This window comes from Rhinoraja longicauda, chromosome 1, assembly GCF_053455715.1.
Source record: "Rhinoraja longicauda isolate Sanriku21f chromosome 1, sRhiLon1.1, whole genome shotgun sequence".
In the NCBI taxonomy this organism is placed as follows: domain Eukaryota; kingdom Metazoa; phylum Chordata; class Chondrichthyes; order Rajiformes; family Arhynchobatidae; genus Rhinoraja; species Rhinoraja longicauda.
This window is the reverse complement of record NC_135953.1, coordinates 81,892,878-81,912,961: the sequence shown is the minus strand read 5'-3', so window position 1 is coordinate 81,912,961 and position 20,084 is coordinate 81,892,878. Positions and strand designations below refer to the sequence as shown.

Below are 20,084 nucleotides of genomic sequence, written 5' to 3'. Positions count from 1 at the left end.
GAGTTAACTGGAGTATATTATTTTCGGCCATTCAAGCATCCCTGGAAGATGAGTTTTTTAGGATTTTATTTTATTAGGCTCCTCTATTGAACTACAGGTGAAAATAGTGTGAAAATATAACACATTCTTTTATGTACTTTAATTCTGATGTTCAGTATTAGGATTGAAATTTAATATTGAAACAAATTAGTGCTGATTTCTAAATGTTTATTTTCACATTACAAAACACGTGTAATGTTGAAGATTGACTATCAATTGACCGATTTAGATATTTTAACTTTTGAAGTTCAAATAATGAATGCAAATTCGTTTTTGTGATCTGGAGAATGGATAATATCTGGATGTTAGTCACAACTTGGTGCTGATATTTGTGATGCAAGTTCTAAACTGCCTGTTGCCCAATAATTATCTATCGCATTGACCAAATTATGGTGAATGTCAGGGTTGGGCCAGGGCAGTAGCCCAGATGAGGTTGGAGAACATATTATTTGCCTTCAGCTTACTGAACATTTGAATATGTCAAACGAACTCTGCATTGTGATCCTGAATATATCCCCAATCAATGCAATGAATAGCTAGTAGCCCTCTACTTTATGGATGCTGGAGGGCTGCTAAATTCTGTTTTCTGATCTTTAAAAAAGACAGCTATGGTAACTGTAGATTCTCAGAGCTACTATTTCTCCCATTCCTGGCTTTAAGACTTGCTGGGGGCTGTTGGTGCCTATGATACAATTAAGCTATTCAAATTTCAGCAAACTGGCCTGAGTGGTGTTTTGTTGCAACTGTTCTTGTGTTTCATTAGCAATTATGATACACTCTGTTTTTGTTCTAAAGATTTAAATCATGTTTCAAAAAAATATAATGTGCTTCAAACAAAACTGAAATAATTTAGTTTCTAACCATACATATGAGCTGAGGGACATGTATTGTAGTCTGAAAAAAGTCGGTAACTAAGAATTTGAGAAAACTGCAACAAATGTGCTATTTATGAGATTTTTTGTGTAATAACGATCTGTCCTTTTTTGTAATCTTGCCTAGAGTTATAGTGAACAATGCAATAATTACTGTATGGTACTGAATGTATTTTTCTCCTTACAGGATCGCACTCGTCTGTATGATTCCCTCAACATGCATTCACTTGAAAACTCTCTCATTGATATAATGAGAGCTGAACAAGATCCCCTAAAAGGTTGGTGAAATTAAATAGATGTGACTTGAAGAGGTGATTATTTAGTCTCACTACAACGTGGAACGTTTGTGCTAGAGTGTACAAATGCTTTGGATCTGAAATAAAGAAGAATAAAACTTAAAGTTGATGCAAGTATACAAAGCTGCAAAAGAGTAATCTTGTGTAATCATGACTGCCAATAAACCTAAAAAAATGTATGATTTGAAATTAAAAATGATTGTTATAAATACTCTGCAAGGAAGGCAGTATTTGCAGAGATGCATTGCAGAAACAGTAACCTTTTCTTCATACAAGTTATTTCTGACTTTTTACTTTTATTTCAGATTTTCAACATCTACAATATTTTGCTTTTGAATAAAAATTTGATTGAATTAAACTGTTACATGTGGAAAAAGGTTTTTCTTGTGGAAGAAAATAAAAGTGCATGGCCAGTTTGAGGTCACTTTAGATAACCAAGGTAGTGGAAAAATAGCCCAAAGGGCGTAGATAGTGTGACAGATAATTTTGTGGGTGCAGAAAGAGACCTATCAACCCCAATGTTTGTTGTTGTTTAAAACCTGGTTATTGGAAACTATCCTTCAGTTTAGGTAACTGGCAAAATAACCAATGGGGAGTTGATGGACTTGTGAAAAAATGAGTTGCAGGTATACAGGTAAATAGGGAGAGAATAGGAATTATAGGATTGCTAACAATAAGCTAAGTGGCCTCCTGTAGCAGGTATGACGATTCAACAAGAGAAGCCAAATATTAATCTCTATCTTGTTTATTGAGTAATAAATTCAGCCTATATTAAAGAAAATAATGTACTGGAGTGTAGCTATTATTGAAGGAGTACTTGGTCAGAAGCTTGGCGTTTCTGATAAAATACCTTAAGTTAAAGTTTTAATGGTAATGAATTGAAATACTTGTACGTACTCTTCCAAACCTGTGCTGCTATACCAGTAAATGGTGTCAACTCTGGTGGACAATGGAAGCAAAATCACTATACAGTAGCACCATAGTACATGAGCTGACCATTGGCCCCTCCATAGATTACCTATCTAGAGGTTGCTCAATATGCCACCTAATATGATGCATGGAGGACTCCTTGGCTTCTGACGATTTATCAAACCTAATCAGAACCCATTGAACTGAAATATTGACTGCAAATGTTCATTAGCTCGCAAATGGATTCATTGATTGGTACTAGATTGACGGGGGTGGGATCTCATACAGGACAAAGACAGGTGAGAGGTTAGAAGGTGGTGAGGGAAAGGTTGGAGGGCAGAAGAAAGGCCTCGATTGACATCCTCCTTAACCAATAATGCAACCCCCCCTCTTTAATCATCACCCCTGTCTCTCCTGAAGCACCTGTATCCCGGAACATTGATCTGCCAGTCCTGCCCCTCTCTTAACTAGATTTTGATAATGGCTATGCCCCAGTCGCATGTACCTATCCATGCCGTAAGCTCATCTGCCTTACCCATCAGGCCCCTTGCATTAAAATACGTGCAGTTTAAACCAATCTTCCTTCCTCGCTTGGGTTAAACTGCACGTATTTTAATGCAAGGAGGATGTCACGGCAGTAATCAGAGGTGACATTACAGACGGTTCATCAAGTGAAGTTATATAGGTGGAGTTGAGGAACAAAAAAGGGATGATCACCTTGTTGAGGGTGTACTACAGACGCCCAAATTGTCAACAGAAATTAGAAGAACAAATATGCCAGAAGATTGCTGCAAGTCAAATAAGGTTGTTATAGTAGGGGATTTTAATTTTCCCAATATTGTCTGGGAAAATCATAGTGTGAAAGGTTTAGATGGGGTGCAGTTTCTCAAGTGTTCAGGAGAGGTCTCCAACAATATGTAGAGGGCCCTACTTGTGAGAGGACGACACTTGATCTAGTCTTGTGAAATTGGGAAGGGCAAGTGAATGAAGTGTTCATGGAGGAGCCTTTTGAGACCAGTGACCACTGTTCGATTAGGTTTAAGATAGTTATGTTTAGGGCCAGAGAGGGCTTGTGTTAAAATGTTAAATTGGGGTAAATGGCCAACTTCCAGGATATGAGAGAAAGTTTCGCACATGTTGATTGGAGCAGGTTATTTGAGGGGAAATATTGGCCGAAATGGTGGAGGAAAGAAGTGCAGATGCAAATTTAAATTAAAGATAGACTCAAAATGCTGGAATATCTCAGTGGGTCAGGCAGCATCTCTGGAGAGAAGGAATGGGTGATGTTTCGGGTCGAGACCCTTCAGACTGACATCAGCCAAGTGGGATGTCTTTAATATTGTGTTTTTGTACCAAATTTGTCAGTTATTTTGGATCTAGGCTGATGCTGATAGAAGCAACACCTCCATTTGAACGGCAACTGAATAGCCATATTCCTTTGGAATTCTAAATCATTGGAGAAAGCACCTTCAGTAAGAGATATATAATTCTCATGACAGAAGAGAAAGGTATGCCAGGGGGCTTCAGTGATGCCACAATCATAAAGAAGAGAGCATTCTGACTGGAAATTTCAAAGGTGTCTCCCTGCTGCCTTCTACATGGAAAGTTATTGCTAGGATCTGCCTCCTCACCGTTGCCAAAGAGCTACTCCCTGAATCCCAGTGTGAACGCAACTAGAAGCACCATTGACTTGATCTTCACCATACTGCACAATTTCAAAAAGAAACGCAAGGAGCATTTGGACCCCTCAACTTTTTAACCCCACAAGTCAAATTTGGCTGGCTGCAGAAACTCCTCTTTATCCTGTACTTTCTTTGTGACGGCATCAAGGCAGATTGCTATCAAACAAGGTTTTGTCTTCGCTTTAATGCTTTGTTTGATCATTTTCCTATTGATTTCTTGTAACTTTCATCCAACAAACATCCTGCTGGAGTGTTGCTAATCCACAGAACAGGAGACCATTTCACCCAACACACGTGACAAGAACACAAATGATGCTTATAGGTTTTGGCTTTTGGGAATGACGCCTGGTTCGGCAGTGACCACACCAACACTCGCACGAGGGCGAACCCGCATGGTTTATTCAATTTACAGCGCTAAGAAAGTCCAGGATCACATGGAGTCACTGCCCCTCGTCAGAGCATGTGTGCAATGACGTTGGCAATCTCGGGCTTGTCCCCTCAGCTTAGGCCTGATCTACGAAGGAGGAGGCATGATGACCTCGGGCTTCTCGCAGTTCACCCCTGCCTCGAGATGAGTGGCTGATGGTGTAGATTTCTTCCAGGCAGCTCGGTTTTGGGCTCGAAGAGGCGACATAGCCGTCTCCGAATTATCCTGGTGGACAGGTTTGGCCTCTGTGGGTGTGTATGGGTGCAGTCCCTCGTTATCTGTGGGCAGGATGAGCTTCGTGCGTCTCAGGCTTGCCCCGGCCACTCAGTCGACCTCGGGTGGAAGGCACTGGTGGGCTAGGGCTTCTTTCCCAGCAGTCCAGTCTCGAGTACATTGTGGTGCTGGTGGTCTCTGGCCTCGAACCTTGCGACGGGAACACAAGGAGGGAGACTTGATTTCCCATCCTCGTTCTCTTTCTTTTCTTTCTGGTTTCTTCCACTTTCTCTTTCTTCTCGCAGTCTCTCTCTTCTCGCAGTGTCTATCTGGCTCGAAAGCCTAGGTTTTTTTAGAGAGTAGGCTGACAAGGTTCAAGTGGCCAACCAATACCAGCTAATTGGACTCAGCTGTTACCAATGATGCTGAGGATTGGTGCCTCCGGGCCTGTCAACCAGTTAAAAGGATCAGAGCGACCTCCAAGGGAGAGGGTGTTGTCACAAGTTGCACATTTGGAAGCTCCAAGTCATCGACTCTTTTCACTGAAGTATGTGAAAGAATGGACCTCGCACTTCTACTAAATAGCTCTTTTACCAACTGGCAGATGTTGAACTACAGCACTTCAATAATCTCTGCAAGAAATCTCAGAAGAAGTGGCGATCTTCCCATATTGGGGGAGCCAAGACCCCTTAGGCAGCACCTTCCAGAACCCATGACCTCGTCCAACCAGAAAGGTAAAGATATCAAAAGTTTGGGACCACCGCCACCCAAAAGTTGCCTTTCAAGCTGCACATTATTCCGACTTGGAAATATATTGCCACTGCTTCATTGTTGCTGGGTATGAATCTTGGAACTCCCTTCCTGGCAGCATTGTGGTCGCACCTCAAGGACAGCAGCAGTTCAAGCAAACAGCTCGCTATCACCTTGGGGGCTATGAGTGATGCCATTTAAATGTGGAGCCCACATCTCTTGAATGAATACTGGCTTGAGTCCATTCATTGGGAGAACACTTGGTGTAAACACAGGAATGAGGCAGTCTCTTGCCCCACTTTTGTGAATTTGTAGATTCAACAAAAGATTTAATCGGCCACCTCAATGAAGTTGGAAACAAGTCATCTTCGATTCTGAGGGACTATCCAAGAAGAATATTATTGAAGAATTTGTTGGACAATGAATAAATTTGAAGAAAAGCTGACCAGTTTGTGGAAGTCAGTGTGAGGGATTGTTACCAGTGAAAGAATTAGAGGAGGTGTGGTAGAAGGGAAAAATAAAGTAAACATAATTAAGTTTAGAGCAAGTGTGTGGGATAAATTTGAATGAAACTTCAGAAGTTGGATTGTGCGAACTCAAGAAAAAATTTGCAAACAAGCACTTTCTAAACAATGGGATGGGGTTATTAATCAAAATGTCATCATGACCTTGAGTAATAGATGACAGGAGTATAGCTATATTTGTATAGAGTTTCAATGAAAATTTATTACGAAAGTAAAACATTTAAAAGAAAATTTCAAATAGTTAAGCACCGAGACAGCATCACAATGGAGTGTGGGCATTTTTTATGGCCTCTGAAGCTGTGATTCAAACAAGAATTTAATTTCAAAGATTATCTTTGGTCAGATTTTATGTTGGGAACTTAAAAGAATGGTGTTAGACCCTTTAGATCATATATTTGTGAAAATGTCCAAAGAGATGTGGACACAAAGATAAAAAAAATTGTTTAAAACATTTCACTAAAGATAATGTTTTGAAGACTAAGGTTAGCTACTAATATGTTCCTGTCAGTAAGTCTATCCCTGTGCTTGAAGTATTAAACAATTTGTACATTGGCTTCATTTTCCTGTGTGAATAATAACCTGCTCATTTTGTTTTGACAGTTCTCTCTTGTGTGTTAACCTACTTAAACTAACAAAGAGGTCCTTGTCACAATACCAACAGTGATTCACCAATGTAGATGTGGTTGAATAGCAATGTCAAGTGTAAGGTTATAGCACATAGTATGGCAAAGCAAGATTATAATTAAACTCAGACATTAAGGTAAGTGTGCAGTGGTTCAAGAGAAAAGAGAAGATGAGAGATAATAAAAGAATGGGAAGATCGAGTCTAGATTGATTTAACAGTGTAGATAAACTTTGTAGTAACGGATTTTACGATCAGCATACATTGGTTCATCATTTGTTTCCAACTATTTTAGTTTTGTCTTTTGATTTTTTTGATTGCTCCCTGGTTTCAACCTTGTGTCAAACTCTTTTTGCAAAATAAATTTTGTTAGAAATGCTTTAGATTTAATGGTGGTCATATTCCGTTTACTTTTCACTTCTCTCTGAAATTACAATTGTGACAACATTTAAACATTGGTTGTGAAGCCCTCTTGTGCATCTTAAAAGATGGGAAACATCTACAGTGGTAAACATTTTCCTTTAACTGCTGCATTGTTTTTGCCTGATTCTTTTGCCCTCTACAAAATGCTCAGTTGAAGAGCAAGCAGGAGAAGAAAGTGATGATGCAAAATAGCCACTTTTCAAAAAGATCCCAGACATACGACTATGAATATCTCAATGGGTTTAGAACCCTTGTATTTTCTTCTTGGTTGGTGATAAAAGAAACCAAGTCAAGACATGAATGGCATAACTTTGGGTCCTGATTTTTAAAGTTTTCTGCCCAAACCAACTTTTTTTTTGTGCTAAAAGATGTTGAAGTGGCAGCAGGTTCATGACAAAAGTTTCATATTGGAATTTGACTATCTCTAGATAAATGTAATGAGCTGCCATAAATTAGTTGGGCATTTCAATATTTACTTCAACAAAGAGAATTGCCTAGTGCATCAGTCACTGAAAGGAAGCATGCAGGTACAGCAGGCAGTGAAGAAAGCGCAATAGAATGTTGGCCTTCATAACAAGAGGAGTTGAGTATAGGAGCAAAGAGGTCCTTCAGTAGTTGTATAGGACCCTAGTGAGACCGCACCTGGAGTACTGTGTGCAGTTTTGGTCCCCAAATTTGAGGAAGGATATTCTTGCTATTGAGGGCATGCAGCGTAGGTTTACTAGGTTAATTCCAGGAATGGCGGGACTGTCATATGTTGAAAGACTGGAGCGGCTAGGCTTGTGTACACTGGAATTTAGAAGGATGAGAGGGGATCTTATCGAAACATATAAGATTATTAAGGGGTTTGACACGTTAGAGGCAGGAAACATGTTCTCAATGTTGGGGGAGTTCAGAACCAGGGGCCACAGTTTAAGAATAAGGGGAAGGCCATTTAGAACAGAGATGAGGAAAAACTATTTCAGTCAGAGAGTTGTAAATCTGTGGAATTCACTGCCTCAGAAGGCAGTGGCCAATTCTCTGAATGCATTCAAGAGAGAGCTAGATAGAGCTCTTAAGGATAGCGGAGTCAGGCGGTAAGGGGAGAAGGCAGGAACGGGGTACTGATTGAGAATGATCAGCCATGATCACATTGAATGGTGGTGCTAGCTCGAAGGGCCGAATGGCCTACTCCTGCACCTATTGTCTATTGTCTATTGCTTAAAACTGAATAGTTACCTACTTTTGTGAAAGTATTGTAATAAATGGGGTTTTTCAAAACACTGACAAGATGACTTAGAGTAGGTTTTGCGAAGGCTGTTTTGTTTTAACTTGGTGAAAGTCACTGACAAAACACAAAGATCTTATTCTCTCGCTTAGAATTTGTTTACAACCTAATCTTCAAGTAGAAAGTTGAAACGAACAGAAACAGTGCATCTTTTATGTTGTGTTGTTGCAGTTGAGAATGAAAGCCAATGGAATGTTGAGCCTATGTCCTAAGTTTTGAGTTACTAAGCAATGTGGACTCAATACCCTGATTAGAAGCTGGGTATGAACAAACAAAACATTTCATGTGCAAAGCAATTCAAATGAAAATAGTTGCAAAACTATTTGCAAAAAGGACAAGGGTCATGATTATTTCTTGTAACATACGGATATTTTGCATATAACACAGATGCATATTATTAATAACACATTCCAGCTATCTAATAATAGCCAGTGGCAATAATATGTTGGGTGTGAACAGCAGCAAATGCTAATAGAATATGAAATTGATCAGCTTTTGTGTTTATTTAGGGAATGTAGGATCATCTATCAAGGACAACGTTGATTGTTAATTCCTGGGTGGTCATGAGCAGGTAGTGGTGAATTGCATTTTGAACCATTGCACTCATGTGTGATGAAGGTATAACCACTGATGATGGATGGGGAAATCCAATATTATAACTAAGTGGCAATGAAGGAGTGATTACATATTTACAATCCAGACTGGTAAATGACATGAAAGCGAATTTGGAGTTCATGTGCTCGCTGACCTTGGTCTTTCACGTGGTAAGAGGTCATGGGTTTGTGGGATGTATTTATAGAAGCTTTGAGTTGAGCTGTGCATTGTGTGAATAGTACATGCAAAACTTAAAGTGGGGTGATTCTGGCAGATGGTATGGTTTGAGATAGTGAATAGAATTAAAAGAGATGTTTCATCCTGGATAGTGTTGACCTTTGTTGGTGTTATAGTTGCACTCAACAAGACAATAGGGTAGTATTGCATCTCACTCCTTCCTGACTTTTAACTTGTAAGTGGTGGAAATGCTTTGCTACAGGTTACGCGGCTTTTTTCATGTTCTCATATTTATGTGGTGGATTCAGATGTGTTTTTAACCAATGATGACCCCTTCTCTTACCCCAACTCTGCATTAGGATGTTGGTAAGGGATTCAATAAGAACACTATCACTGAACATCTTGTTTCCGTTGTTGGAGATGGTCAATCTCCTCCTTGCATAGCACAATTTCACTTGCAATTTATCAATTTAAGTTTGATGATTATCTAGGTTTGTTTTATGTAATCATGGCCTCTTTTGTTTTGAGGAGTCATGAAAGGAACAAAAAATTGCCATCATCAATAGATATCTATTATATGATCAGAAATGAGGAAGAAAGAAGGCTAATAAAAAGGCTGAAGATGATTGGACCTAATACAGACTGATATATTTCAGCCCTGATGACAATAGCCTTTCTTTGTTCTGGGGCTCCTTGATGTCAACATTCATGTGGCATTCATTTCAAGGGTAATTGTTACCATCTCACCCTTAGAATTCAAATATTTTTGTTCATATTTAAGGCAACACTGTAATGAGGTCTGGAGCTAAATAGTTTCTGGTGGAACCCAAACATGACCATCAGCTGTAGGATAAATACATTGTCTATGGTTTGCTTTCTTGTCCATTTAAAAATTAACACGGTGAATCTTCATTTTTGAGCATAGGTTTGACGGTTTTTATATGCAAGTTAATTTTGCCATCAATTTGATAGTAATGTTCAATAAACTATTCACTTTGTTGCATTTTCTTTTTTGTGCCTTCATTTATCAGGATCTGGCTAAGCCAGCATTACATTTGATAATTGTACTTGAAGCTGTGGCATTGAGCCTTGTTGCACTGCTTTAGTCCATTTAATGAAAGTATTCTCATTTTATTTGAGCAGGGACCTAGCAATGGTGAAACCTCTGAATTGAGGAGGTCTGCAACTTGGAGAGGAATATGAGGGTGTTGACCTTGCTGCCTCTGTCCTGATGGTGCACATAGTAGTTATAGAATATACTGTCAGAGTAGCCCAGACAAGTGGCAACAGTTTGTTTTGCAGATGGGACAAAAAGCTAGCTACTGTTTACCAGTGGTAGAGGAAATTAATGTTTAGGTGGTAGATCTGATGTTATTCAAATAGGCTCCTTTGCCCTGGATGGACTAAAACCTCTTTAGTGTCATTGGATTGTCCCCATCCAGGAAAGTGAAGTATATGCCTTTATTCTCATGTCCTGTACCTTGTGGATGATTGAAAGGTTTTGAAATATCAACAAGGCTTTGTGCATAATCATCTGCCCTGCTCTTATTTTTATTTTTGAGAGATGCAGTTGTTTCTTGCTGCAGGTAATATCTAACATGTTGATGGTGTGGGTTTCTGATAATATCAAGGAGAGGTGGTTAGACTCTTGATGAGATAGATGTTCCTTGCCTGGTATTTCTGTGCAACAATTGTTACTTGGTATTTACTAACCCAGCCTATGTCTGAATGTTATCCAGGTCTTGCTGTATGTAGGTAACGACTAATTGAATTGCCGTGGAGTTGAGGGAATTGAACGTTAAGCAATTATCAGTGAACATAACCAACCACACGCTGAGTGATGGAAAGAAGATAAATGATGAGGCAGCTGAAAAGATATGATTTCCTCCAGAAATATATTGGAGTTGGGATGACATCTTTGAGAATAAGAGCCATTTTACTTAGAGCCTATTGACTCTGCTGTCCTGTCTTTATTACAAATTCGGTCAAATGCAGTGCATTTTTAATGCCAAGTGCACTCATTGGGATCTTGTTTTAAATACACATATGAAAAGGTCCTGGTGAAATCTAAACTGGGCATCATTGAGCAGTTTATTGATGAGGATGTGCCATGGTATAGCACTTGAAAACATTATTCACTACTTTGATTGAAAGTAGACTGAATGAATGGTAATTAGCCAAATTGAATATGCCAGGTTTTCTTGTGTCCAATCCTAATTTCAAAGAAATCATTCGATTAATTGGAAACCCACTTAAAAAATTACATTCAATTGAAATAATTTTTTTTGAAAATGAGGTTGGGACTATTATTTAGTATACAAATTCAAAAGGCAATAGGGAAATTTCGTGCTTGTTGATCTGCAAATGCGTGAATTGCTATCAGTGATGAAAGAGGAAGGGAATGTGGGCAAATGCAACAAAAAAGGCTTTATTCTATTGTAACAGGTTCCAAGAGCTTTGTATAACAGAATTTGTGATGAAGGAATTAAGATTAAGAAGCTGATCTGTGTTCCTTTATACTTGGGTCAAGGGCATAGTATTCATGATTGTTGGCTAGTATTTTAATGAATTCTCAGTTTCATTTTAACACTGCATTTCCTGAATATTTTTTAATCTTCTGAGCGCTGTTCTTGTTAATAATTTCTAGGTGGTTTATGGATCACCAAATTTGCAGTATAACTTCATTTTAAACATCAGTTCAAATGTTTAGAAACTACAGTTCCACTACAGTTTCATTTAGCCAGTGAACGCAGTTTAAGTTGGATATTTGTCAGACTTTATACAATCATGGCATGGGTTACTCTTTTCAGTGAGTGACTGAATAAAAGGGCATTGTTGGTATAGCAATGTATCCTGTACGATAAGTAACTCTGAGCCAAGTCGTACTAACCCTGATGTCCACTTGCACTCGCATTGTCCAGACTGAGGGCCATATCCGGCAAGCTTCTAATGGGGTGGACTTTGGCAGCGAGTAGGTTTTAGGTGGCATTGTCTAAGCCCTTAGGACCTGCTGTCAGCACATTCTTTGTCAGATCAGTGGCTGTCAAAGACCTTGCATGTCTCTCCATTCGAGATATTAAAATGTCCAGCAGAATTTTAATATGTAAAGCATGTGCTACTTTCGACGGGATCAGTTAAATGAGCACTGCTGACATTAACACACTAGCCATCCTCTATGGTAAAACTGAGGGATAGATTTAAAAGCATCCATAGTCTCCTCTTTGCATTAGTATTGTGACAGAGCAGATTGATGCAATTACATTATTTCATTATGTTTTAGACTTCTGCTTTTTGTTGCCTATATGGATTTCCAAATCCCTTGAGTCTGCCATCTCATGGCAGCAAAAGATGGAATTTATTTGCAAGAGTAGGCCATTTGGCCGTTTTGAGTTTACTTTGCCATTCAATGTAATTATAGCTGATAATCCAAATTTGTACCCACATATCCACTTCACAAAATATTTTCATCGTTGGATATAAATGAGGTACCAGATGACTAGAGGGTGACAAATGTTGTGCATCTTTTTAAGAACGGCTGCAAGGAAAAGCCTGGGAACTATAGACCAGCGAGTCTAACATTTGTGGTAGATAAACTACAGTAGAGGATTCTGTGGGATAAGATTAGTACAAATACCTTGGAGTGTACGTGAACAGTAAACTGGACTGGTCCAGGAATGCTGAGGCCCTGTACAAGAAGGGACTGCGCCGGCTGCACTTTTTGAGAAGGCTCCGCTCCTTCAACGTCTGCAGTAAGGTGCTGCAGATGTTTGACCAATTGGTGGTAGCTAGTGCCATCTTCTTCACTACCCTGTGCTGGGGCAGCAGGGCAAACGCCATGGTCGCCAATAGGATTAACAAACTCATCAGGGAGGCTGGCTCTGTCCTGGCGGGGGAGTGGATTCGTGGGAGGTGGTCTTGGAGGGGAAGATGCTCCTCAAACTGCGTAACATCCTGGACAATACAGCTCACTTTCTCCATGACACACTGGTCAACGTGAGGAGTACCTTCCACAACAGACTGGAGCCAGCCTTCCTGATGAGTTTGTTAATCCACAGAAGATCCTTCCATGTGGCTATCAAACTGTACAACGCCTCCCTCTTCTGTCGTGGGGAAGACTGAGACTGGCTCTGCCCACCCCCCCCCCCCCCCACCCCCCAATATTTGCGCATCGCCAATCCTTTCCACTCGTCAGTTTAATTTCATGTTTCATGTATGTTGTGTTTTTATGACTGTTGGCTGATCCAGAGTCGAGAGAACATTGGAAAATGACTACCAATGCATCCACAATTTCTAGGACCACCTCCTTGAGTACTCTGGGATGCAGACCATCAGGCCCTTGGGATTTATCTGCCTTCAGTCCCAACAGTTTACCTAACACCATCTCCTGACTAATGTGGATTCCCTTCAGTTCCTCCCTCCCACTAGATCCTTGGTCCCCTAGTATTTCTGGGAGATTGTTTGTGCCTTCCTCAGTGAAGACAGAACCAAAGTACTCATTTAACTGTTCTCCCATTTCCTTGTTTTCCATTATAAATCCACCTGTCTCTGATTGTAAGGGACCTACATTTGGTTTCACTAATCTTTTTGTTTGTATATATCTAAAGAAGCCTTTACAGTCAGTTTTTATATTCCCCGCAAGCTTTCTTTGGTATTAAAATGAAATATTTCCAGAAATATATTGAATCTAGTAAACCATTGTGGTTGTTGGGGTTCTGAAATGGGTCAGACGTAAATTTTCCGGTGAAAATTTGGTGATATCAATTAAAAAAAACTATTGCCTGTTCAATATTAAGTCAGGATTTTATAATTACATTTCAGCAGGACATAATTTCCCGAAGGATTTTAAAACAAGTTCAGATTCTAAACGATGCTAGAAAAATTCCTGTTTTTATTCCCCTAACATTTCTTCAAGGGTTAATATTGAGATACCCTTGCAATTTTTGCTTTACTTTCATTTAAAAATGTTTAATTATGCTATCCTCTCTTTTCCAGGTCGTTTAGGATATCCCCATCCAGGAACTGACAATTTTCTGATGCTTAATGGTAAGTCTTTGAGTAATGCATTATTTTCTTCCATTGCTGAAACCTCAATGATTGCCAGAACATCAAACGTCTCCCACGAGGTGCAATGGTCAACTAATAAAAGTTCAATCTAGTGTTAACGTGCAGCAGCATGATATATAAAAATATTATGCACGTGACTCGGATTTTAGTTTTGAACCTGATTTCTAATCGAATGGTTTGTTATCATGTGTTTTGGTTCATTTATCTATACATATTTAATATTGCCTTTGTAGAGTACATTTTGGTCATTTGCAAAAATATGAATAATATCAAGCGGTGCATTCTGTCCATTGCATCGGTTGAATCTATAATTAAGGACAAAGGCAGAATTAGGATTTAGAAAGGAAGGTTGTGCAGAGCAAAAGTACTTCATAAAATAACTTGGAAAAAAGCTTTTCTGTGTAATTGAAGGCAGATAAGTAACAGTCAGAAAAGTGATCAAGTAACGTGAGATAGTTAAGCTGTTTCTCTACTTGATGAAACACTACAGTGGTTACCCACTAAGAACCATTTAGGGCCCTCAACTATGCACTATTATTTTAAGACTTACCAACGAGGGAGTTTGGGAGATCCAGTAATCCATCCTTGGCTTATGGTGGGTCTGTTCAAGAGCCTGCTTATAGCAGGGAAGAAGCTGTTCTTAAATCTGGTATTTCATGCTGGCAAGCTTTTTGTATGTTCTGCCTGACAGGAGAGAGGAGGAGAGAATGACCAGAGTATAAATGGGCCTTGATTATGATGGCTGATTTCCCAAACGAGTGTGAAGTGTAGATGGAGTTAATGAAAGAGGGTGCAGGGTGGTGGCTGTGTGATGGACTAAGCAGCGGTCATAAGGAGTGACATAGAATCAGGAGATGTAGAATCAGTATGGATAGAAATGAGGAATTGTATTCAGACATTATATTCATCAAAAATAACAGATAGCTCTGCGCAGATGCAAAACTTTTTGCAGGAATGTAACCTCCCTGGTTTGAATGTGAGTGACAGAAATTTACTGGACGCAGAAATAACTATGAAAGACGTTGAAGAGACCATTAAATCCGTGAAAAATGGGAAGACTCCTGGCCCCGACGGCTTAAATAATGAATTTTATAAAAAATTTAGTGATTTGATCTCTCCACGTTTGCAAACTGTATATAGTGACGCCTTTAAACAACAGATTACCAGAAACTCTGACTGAATCAACAATAATACTTATTCCTAAAAAAGATAAGGATTCTGAAGACCCTGGTTCGTACAGAGCGATAGCTCTTTTAAATACTGATCAGAAGATATTAGCGAAAATCTTAGCTCATAGATTAAGTCTAGTTATAGATAAATTGATACACCCCGATCAATCAGGCTTTATAGCTAAACGATATTCATTTTTCAATTTGAGACGCTTGTTCAATATAATATATTCAAATAGACTATTAAACGAAGATTTAGCAATCATTTCGCTAGATGCTGAAAAAGCATTTGATCAAGTAGAATGGCCCTATCTTTTCTCAGTGATGGAAAAATTTCAATTAGGTGAAAATTTTTGTTCATGGGTGAAACTTTTATATACATCCCCAACAGCTAGAATATTAACTAATCAAATGCTGTCATCCAAATTTCATTTATTTAGGGGTTGTAGACAAGGATGCCCACTATCTCCCCTTCTATTTGCCCTCGTTATAGAACCACTTGCTGAGAGTATTAGATCAAATTCAGATATTCACAGTTATAACACTAAACATACAACCAATAAAATTTCTTTATATGCGGATGATGTATTAATATACATTACAAAGCCTGAAATTAGCATTCCGAATTTATTAAATCTCATAACTCAATTTGATTCATTTTCAGGTTATAGAATTAACTGGTACAAAAGTGAAATTATGCCAATAATGGAGCACAATCCGGCCATACTTCAACAATTTCCTTTTAAAATTGCCTATGAAAAGTTTAAATATCGGAATTTACGTGACTAGGAAATATACTTCTTTATTTAAATTAAATTTTCCTCCTTTACTTACTAAATTACACAGAAATATCCAATTTTGGAAAACACTTCCTATATCATTAGTTGGTCGTAGTAATGCTATAAAGATGATCTTTCTTCCACAGCTACTATACTTATTTCAAGCAATTCCGATCTATCTTCCAAAAAAGTTTTTTTTTAAAAATCGATTCAATTATTACTAATTTTATTTGGGACTACAAGACTCATAGAATAAATAAAAGACATCTATGTAAGTCTAAAACTAATGGAGGAATTGCCTTACCTAACTTCTTATTTTATTATTGGGCGGTTAATATTAAAAATATAACCTGCTGGTTGGATGACACTGATCAACAACCGGATTGGTTAAAGATGGAGAAAGAGGATTGTTTACCATTTGATATTGGTGCGATCCTCTTAGCTCCAATAAATTTAAATAAAAAAACATATGGAGGTAATCCGATTATACACAGTGTTATCCGTACCTGGAAACAATTAAAACTTACTTTAAAACTGAGTAAATTATCTGCTTTCCTCCCTATTGCGAATAACCCTTCTTTTAAACCGTCTGTCTTAGATAGAGGATTTGCTCAATGGAAAAGTTATGGAATTAAAAGGGTGGGAGATCTTTATCATAAGGGAACTTTTCTTTCTTTTCAGGAGTTACAGCAGAAGTACGGATTACATGTTAATAATTATTTTAGATATTTACAACTTAGAGATTATGTAAAATTACACATGCAAAAATATAAATTTAGAGGTCCAGAAACTCTTGATGTATGCCTGAATCGACATTATAATTCAAATAAATTAATATCCTTTATTTATAATACTCTCTTAGATACTGACATTCCGTCATCAGAATCATATAGACGAGCATGGGAGGACGAATTGAACCAACTCATAATGCAAGATATATGGGATGAAAGTTTACAACATATACACCAATGTTCATTAAATACTAGACATTCCTTAATACAATTTAAAATAATACATAGATTACATTATTCGAAGACAAAATTAAATAGGATTTTTCCTAGTATCTCTCCTATTTGTGATAAATGTCAATTTCAAGAAGCTAATTTAACTCATATTTTCGTAACTTGCATAAAAATGCAAAATTTCTGGTTGGATATTTTTTAAATAGTTTCTAAAGTTATCGACAAGCAATTGGATATGGATCCAAAATTAATTATATTAGGATTATCAGAACATACTACAAACTTTACAACAAGTCAGGTACATTTTCTTGATTACAGTTTAATAACTGCGAAAAAATTAATACTTAAATTTTGGAAAAAACCAATAACCCCCACAATTAAAATGTGGACTACGGAAATGACAGAGACCCTGCATTTGGAAAAAATAAGATTTGCCTTAATTGACAAACCTGATTTATTTTTTAAAATATGGTCTCCATTTATTGAATTTTTAGAAAAATAAATGGGTTTGACACAGGACTAAAATAAAAATTTAAAATTAAAAGTTGAAACTTGAGTTTAGGGTTGGATGTACAACTGTGGTTATTGTCTCCCGGATCTACCCCCTTTAATTTTTATAGTTATACCCTTTTTTTTATTTTTATTATTCTCTCTTCCCAATAGTTTATAGGTTTTTTTTCTTTCTTCTTTATTTTTTATTTTCTCTCTTTAAATTTTTTTAAATTGAAGCTATGTAACAACTTTGTAACAAATTTGTCTTTTATTTCTATCTGTACATATGCTTTTCAAAACAAATTTTTTTTTTTTTTTAAATGAGGAATTGTAAGGGTAAAAATACCCTAATGGGAGTTATCTACAGGCCCCCAAACAGTAGCCTCGACATAGGGTGCAAGTTGAGCTAAAATTGGCATGTCACAAACGTAATGCTACGGTGGTTATGGGAGATTTCAACATGCAGGTAGACTGGGAAAATCAGGTTGGTAATGGACCCCAGGAAAGAGAGTTTGTGGAGTGCCTCCGTGATGGATTCTTAGAACAGCTTGTACTGGAGCCTACAAGGCAATTCTGGACAGTTTTGTGTGAGGAACCTGATCTGACAAGGGGACTCGAGGTAAAAGAGCCATTAGGAGGCAGTGATCACAATATGATAAGTTTTACTCTACAAATTGAGAGGGAGAAGGGAAAATCGGAAGTGTCAGTATTACAGTATAGCAAAGGGAATTACAGAGGCATGAGGCAGGAGCTGGCCAGAATTGACTAGAAGGAGGCCCTAACAGGGAAGACGGTGGAACAGCAATGGCAGGTATTCCTGGGAATAATGCAGAAGTTGCAGGATCAATTTATTCCAAAGAGGAGGAAAGATTCTAAGGGGAGTAAGAGGCACCCGTGGCTGACAAGGGAAGTCAAGGACAGCATAAAAATAAAAGAGAAGAAGTACAACATAGCAAAGAAGAGTGGGAAGCCAGAGGATTGGGACTCTTTTAAAGAGCAACAGAAGATAACTAAAAAGGCAATATGGGGAGAAAAGATGAGGTACGAGGGTAAGCTAGACAATAATATAAAGGAGGATAGTAAAAGCTTTTTTAGGTATGTGAAGAGGAAAAAAATAGTCACGGCAAATGTGTGTCCCTTCAAGACAGAAAAATAGTCAAGGCAAATGTGGGTCCCTTGAAGACAGACGGAATTTTTTATGGGGAACAAGGAAATGGCAAACGAGTTGAACCGGTTCGTTGGATCTGTCTTCACTAAGGAAGATACAAACAATCTCCTAGATGTTCTAGTGGCCAGAGATCCTAGTGTGACGGAGGAACTGAAGTAAATCCACATTAGGCAGGAAATGGTGTTGGGTAGACTGATGGGACTGAAGGCTGATAAATCCTCAGGGCCTGATGGTCTGCATGCCAGGGTACTTAAGGAGGTGGCTCTAGAAATAGTGGAAGCATTGGAGATCATTTTTCAATGTTCTATAGATTCAGGATCAGTTCCTGTGGAATGGTGGGTAGCTAATGTTATCCCACGTTTTAAGAAAGGAGGGAGAGAGAAAACGGGAAATTATAGACCAGTTAGTTTGACAGTGGTGGGGAAGATGCTAGAGTCATTATAAAAGACAAAATTGCGGAGCATTTGGATAGCAGTAACAGGATCATTCCGAGTCAGCATGGATTTACGAAGGGGAAATTATGCTTGACTAATCTTCTGGAATTTTTTGAGGATGTAACTAGGAAAATTGACAGGGGAGAGCCGGTGGATGTGGTGTATGTTGTGTGAGTGGGCGAATGTATGGCAGATGCAGTTTAATGTGGATAAGTGTGAGGTTATCCACTTTGGTGGTAAGAATAGGAAGGCAGATTATTATCTGAATGGTGTCAAGTTAGGAAAATGGGACGTACAACGAGATCTGGGTGTCCTAGTGCAACAGTCACTGAAAGGAAGCATGCAGATACAGCAGGCAGTGAAGAAAGCCAATGGAATGTTGGCCTTCATAACAAGAGGAGTTGAGTATAGGAGCAAAGAGGTCCTTCTGAAGTTGTACAGGGCCCTAGTGAGACCGCACCTGGAGTACTGTGTGCAGATATGGTCTCCAAATTTGAAGAAGGATATTCTTGCTATTGAGGGCATGCAGCGTAGGTTTACTAGGTTAATTCCCGGAATGGCGGGGCTGTCGTATGTTGAAAGACTGGAGCGACTAGGCTTGTATTCACTGGAATTTAGAAGGATGAGAGCGGATCTTATCGAAACATATAAGGTTATTAAGGGGTTGGACATGTTAGAGGCAGGAAACATGTTCCCAATGTTGGGAGTCCAGAACCAGGGGCCACAGTTTACAAATAAGGGGTAGGCCATTTAGAACTGAGACAAGGAAAAACTTTTTCAGAGAGTTGTGAATCTGTGGAATTCTCTGCCTCAGAAGGCAGTGGAGGCCAATTCTCTGAATGCATTCAAGAGAGAACTAGATAGAGCTCTTAAGGATAGCGAGGTCAGGGGGAACGGGGAGAAGGCAGGAACGGGGTACTGATTGAGAATGATCAGCCATGATCACATTGAATGGCGGTGCTGGCTCGAAGGGCCAAATGGCCTACTCCTGCACCTATTGTCTATCACCCTGCAATTTCGTGTGGCTTTGAACATATCAGTTGTCATACCCAGCTGTGTTGCATTCAGATAGGATTTTTTCTGTGGTGCTTCTTTTGGAATTGGTAAGAGTTATTGAAAACATGCCAAATTTCCTTGATCGTTCGAGGAAGTTGAGGCGTGGGTGTGCTTTCTTGTGGTTGGACCAGGGCATTTTTGGTGATAGCTCCTAGCCGTCTCCCC

At 38.7% G+C, this 20,084-nt stretch overlaps 1 protein-coding gene across 2 annotated transcripts in view; it reads left to right on the top strand.

The window, feature by feature from the left end:
* The window catches only part of LOC144594540 (cytoplasmic polyadenylation element-binding protein 2-like), a 94,977-nt gene that overhangs the window by 36,531 nt on the left and 38,362 nt on the right, over positions 1-20,084 (top strand). For both annotated transcript variants that reach the window (XM_078401236.1, XM_078401227.1), the window contains exons 3-4: positions 1,099-1,189; positions 13,788-13,838. In XM_078401236.1, the coding sequence (XP_078257362.1) occupies positions 1,099-1,189; positions 13,788-13,838 (142 nt within the window). The remainder of the gene's footprint in view (positions 1-1,098; positions 1,190-13,787; positions 13,839-20,084) is intronic.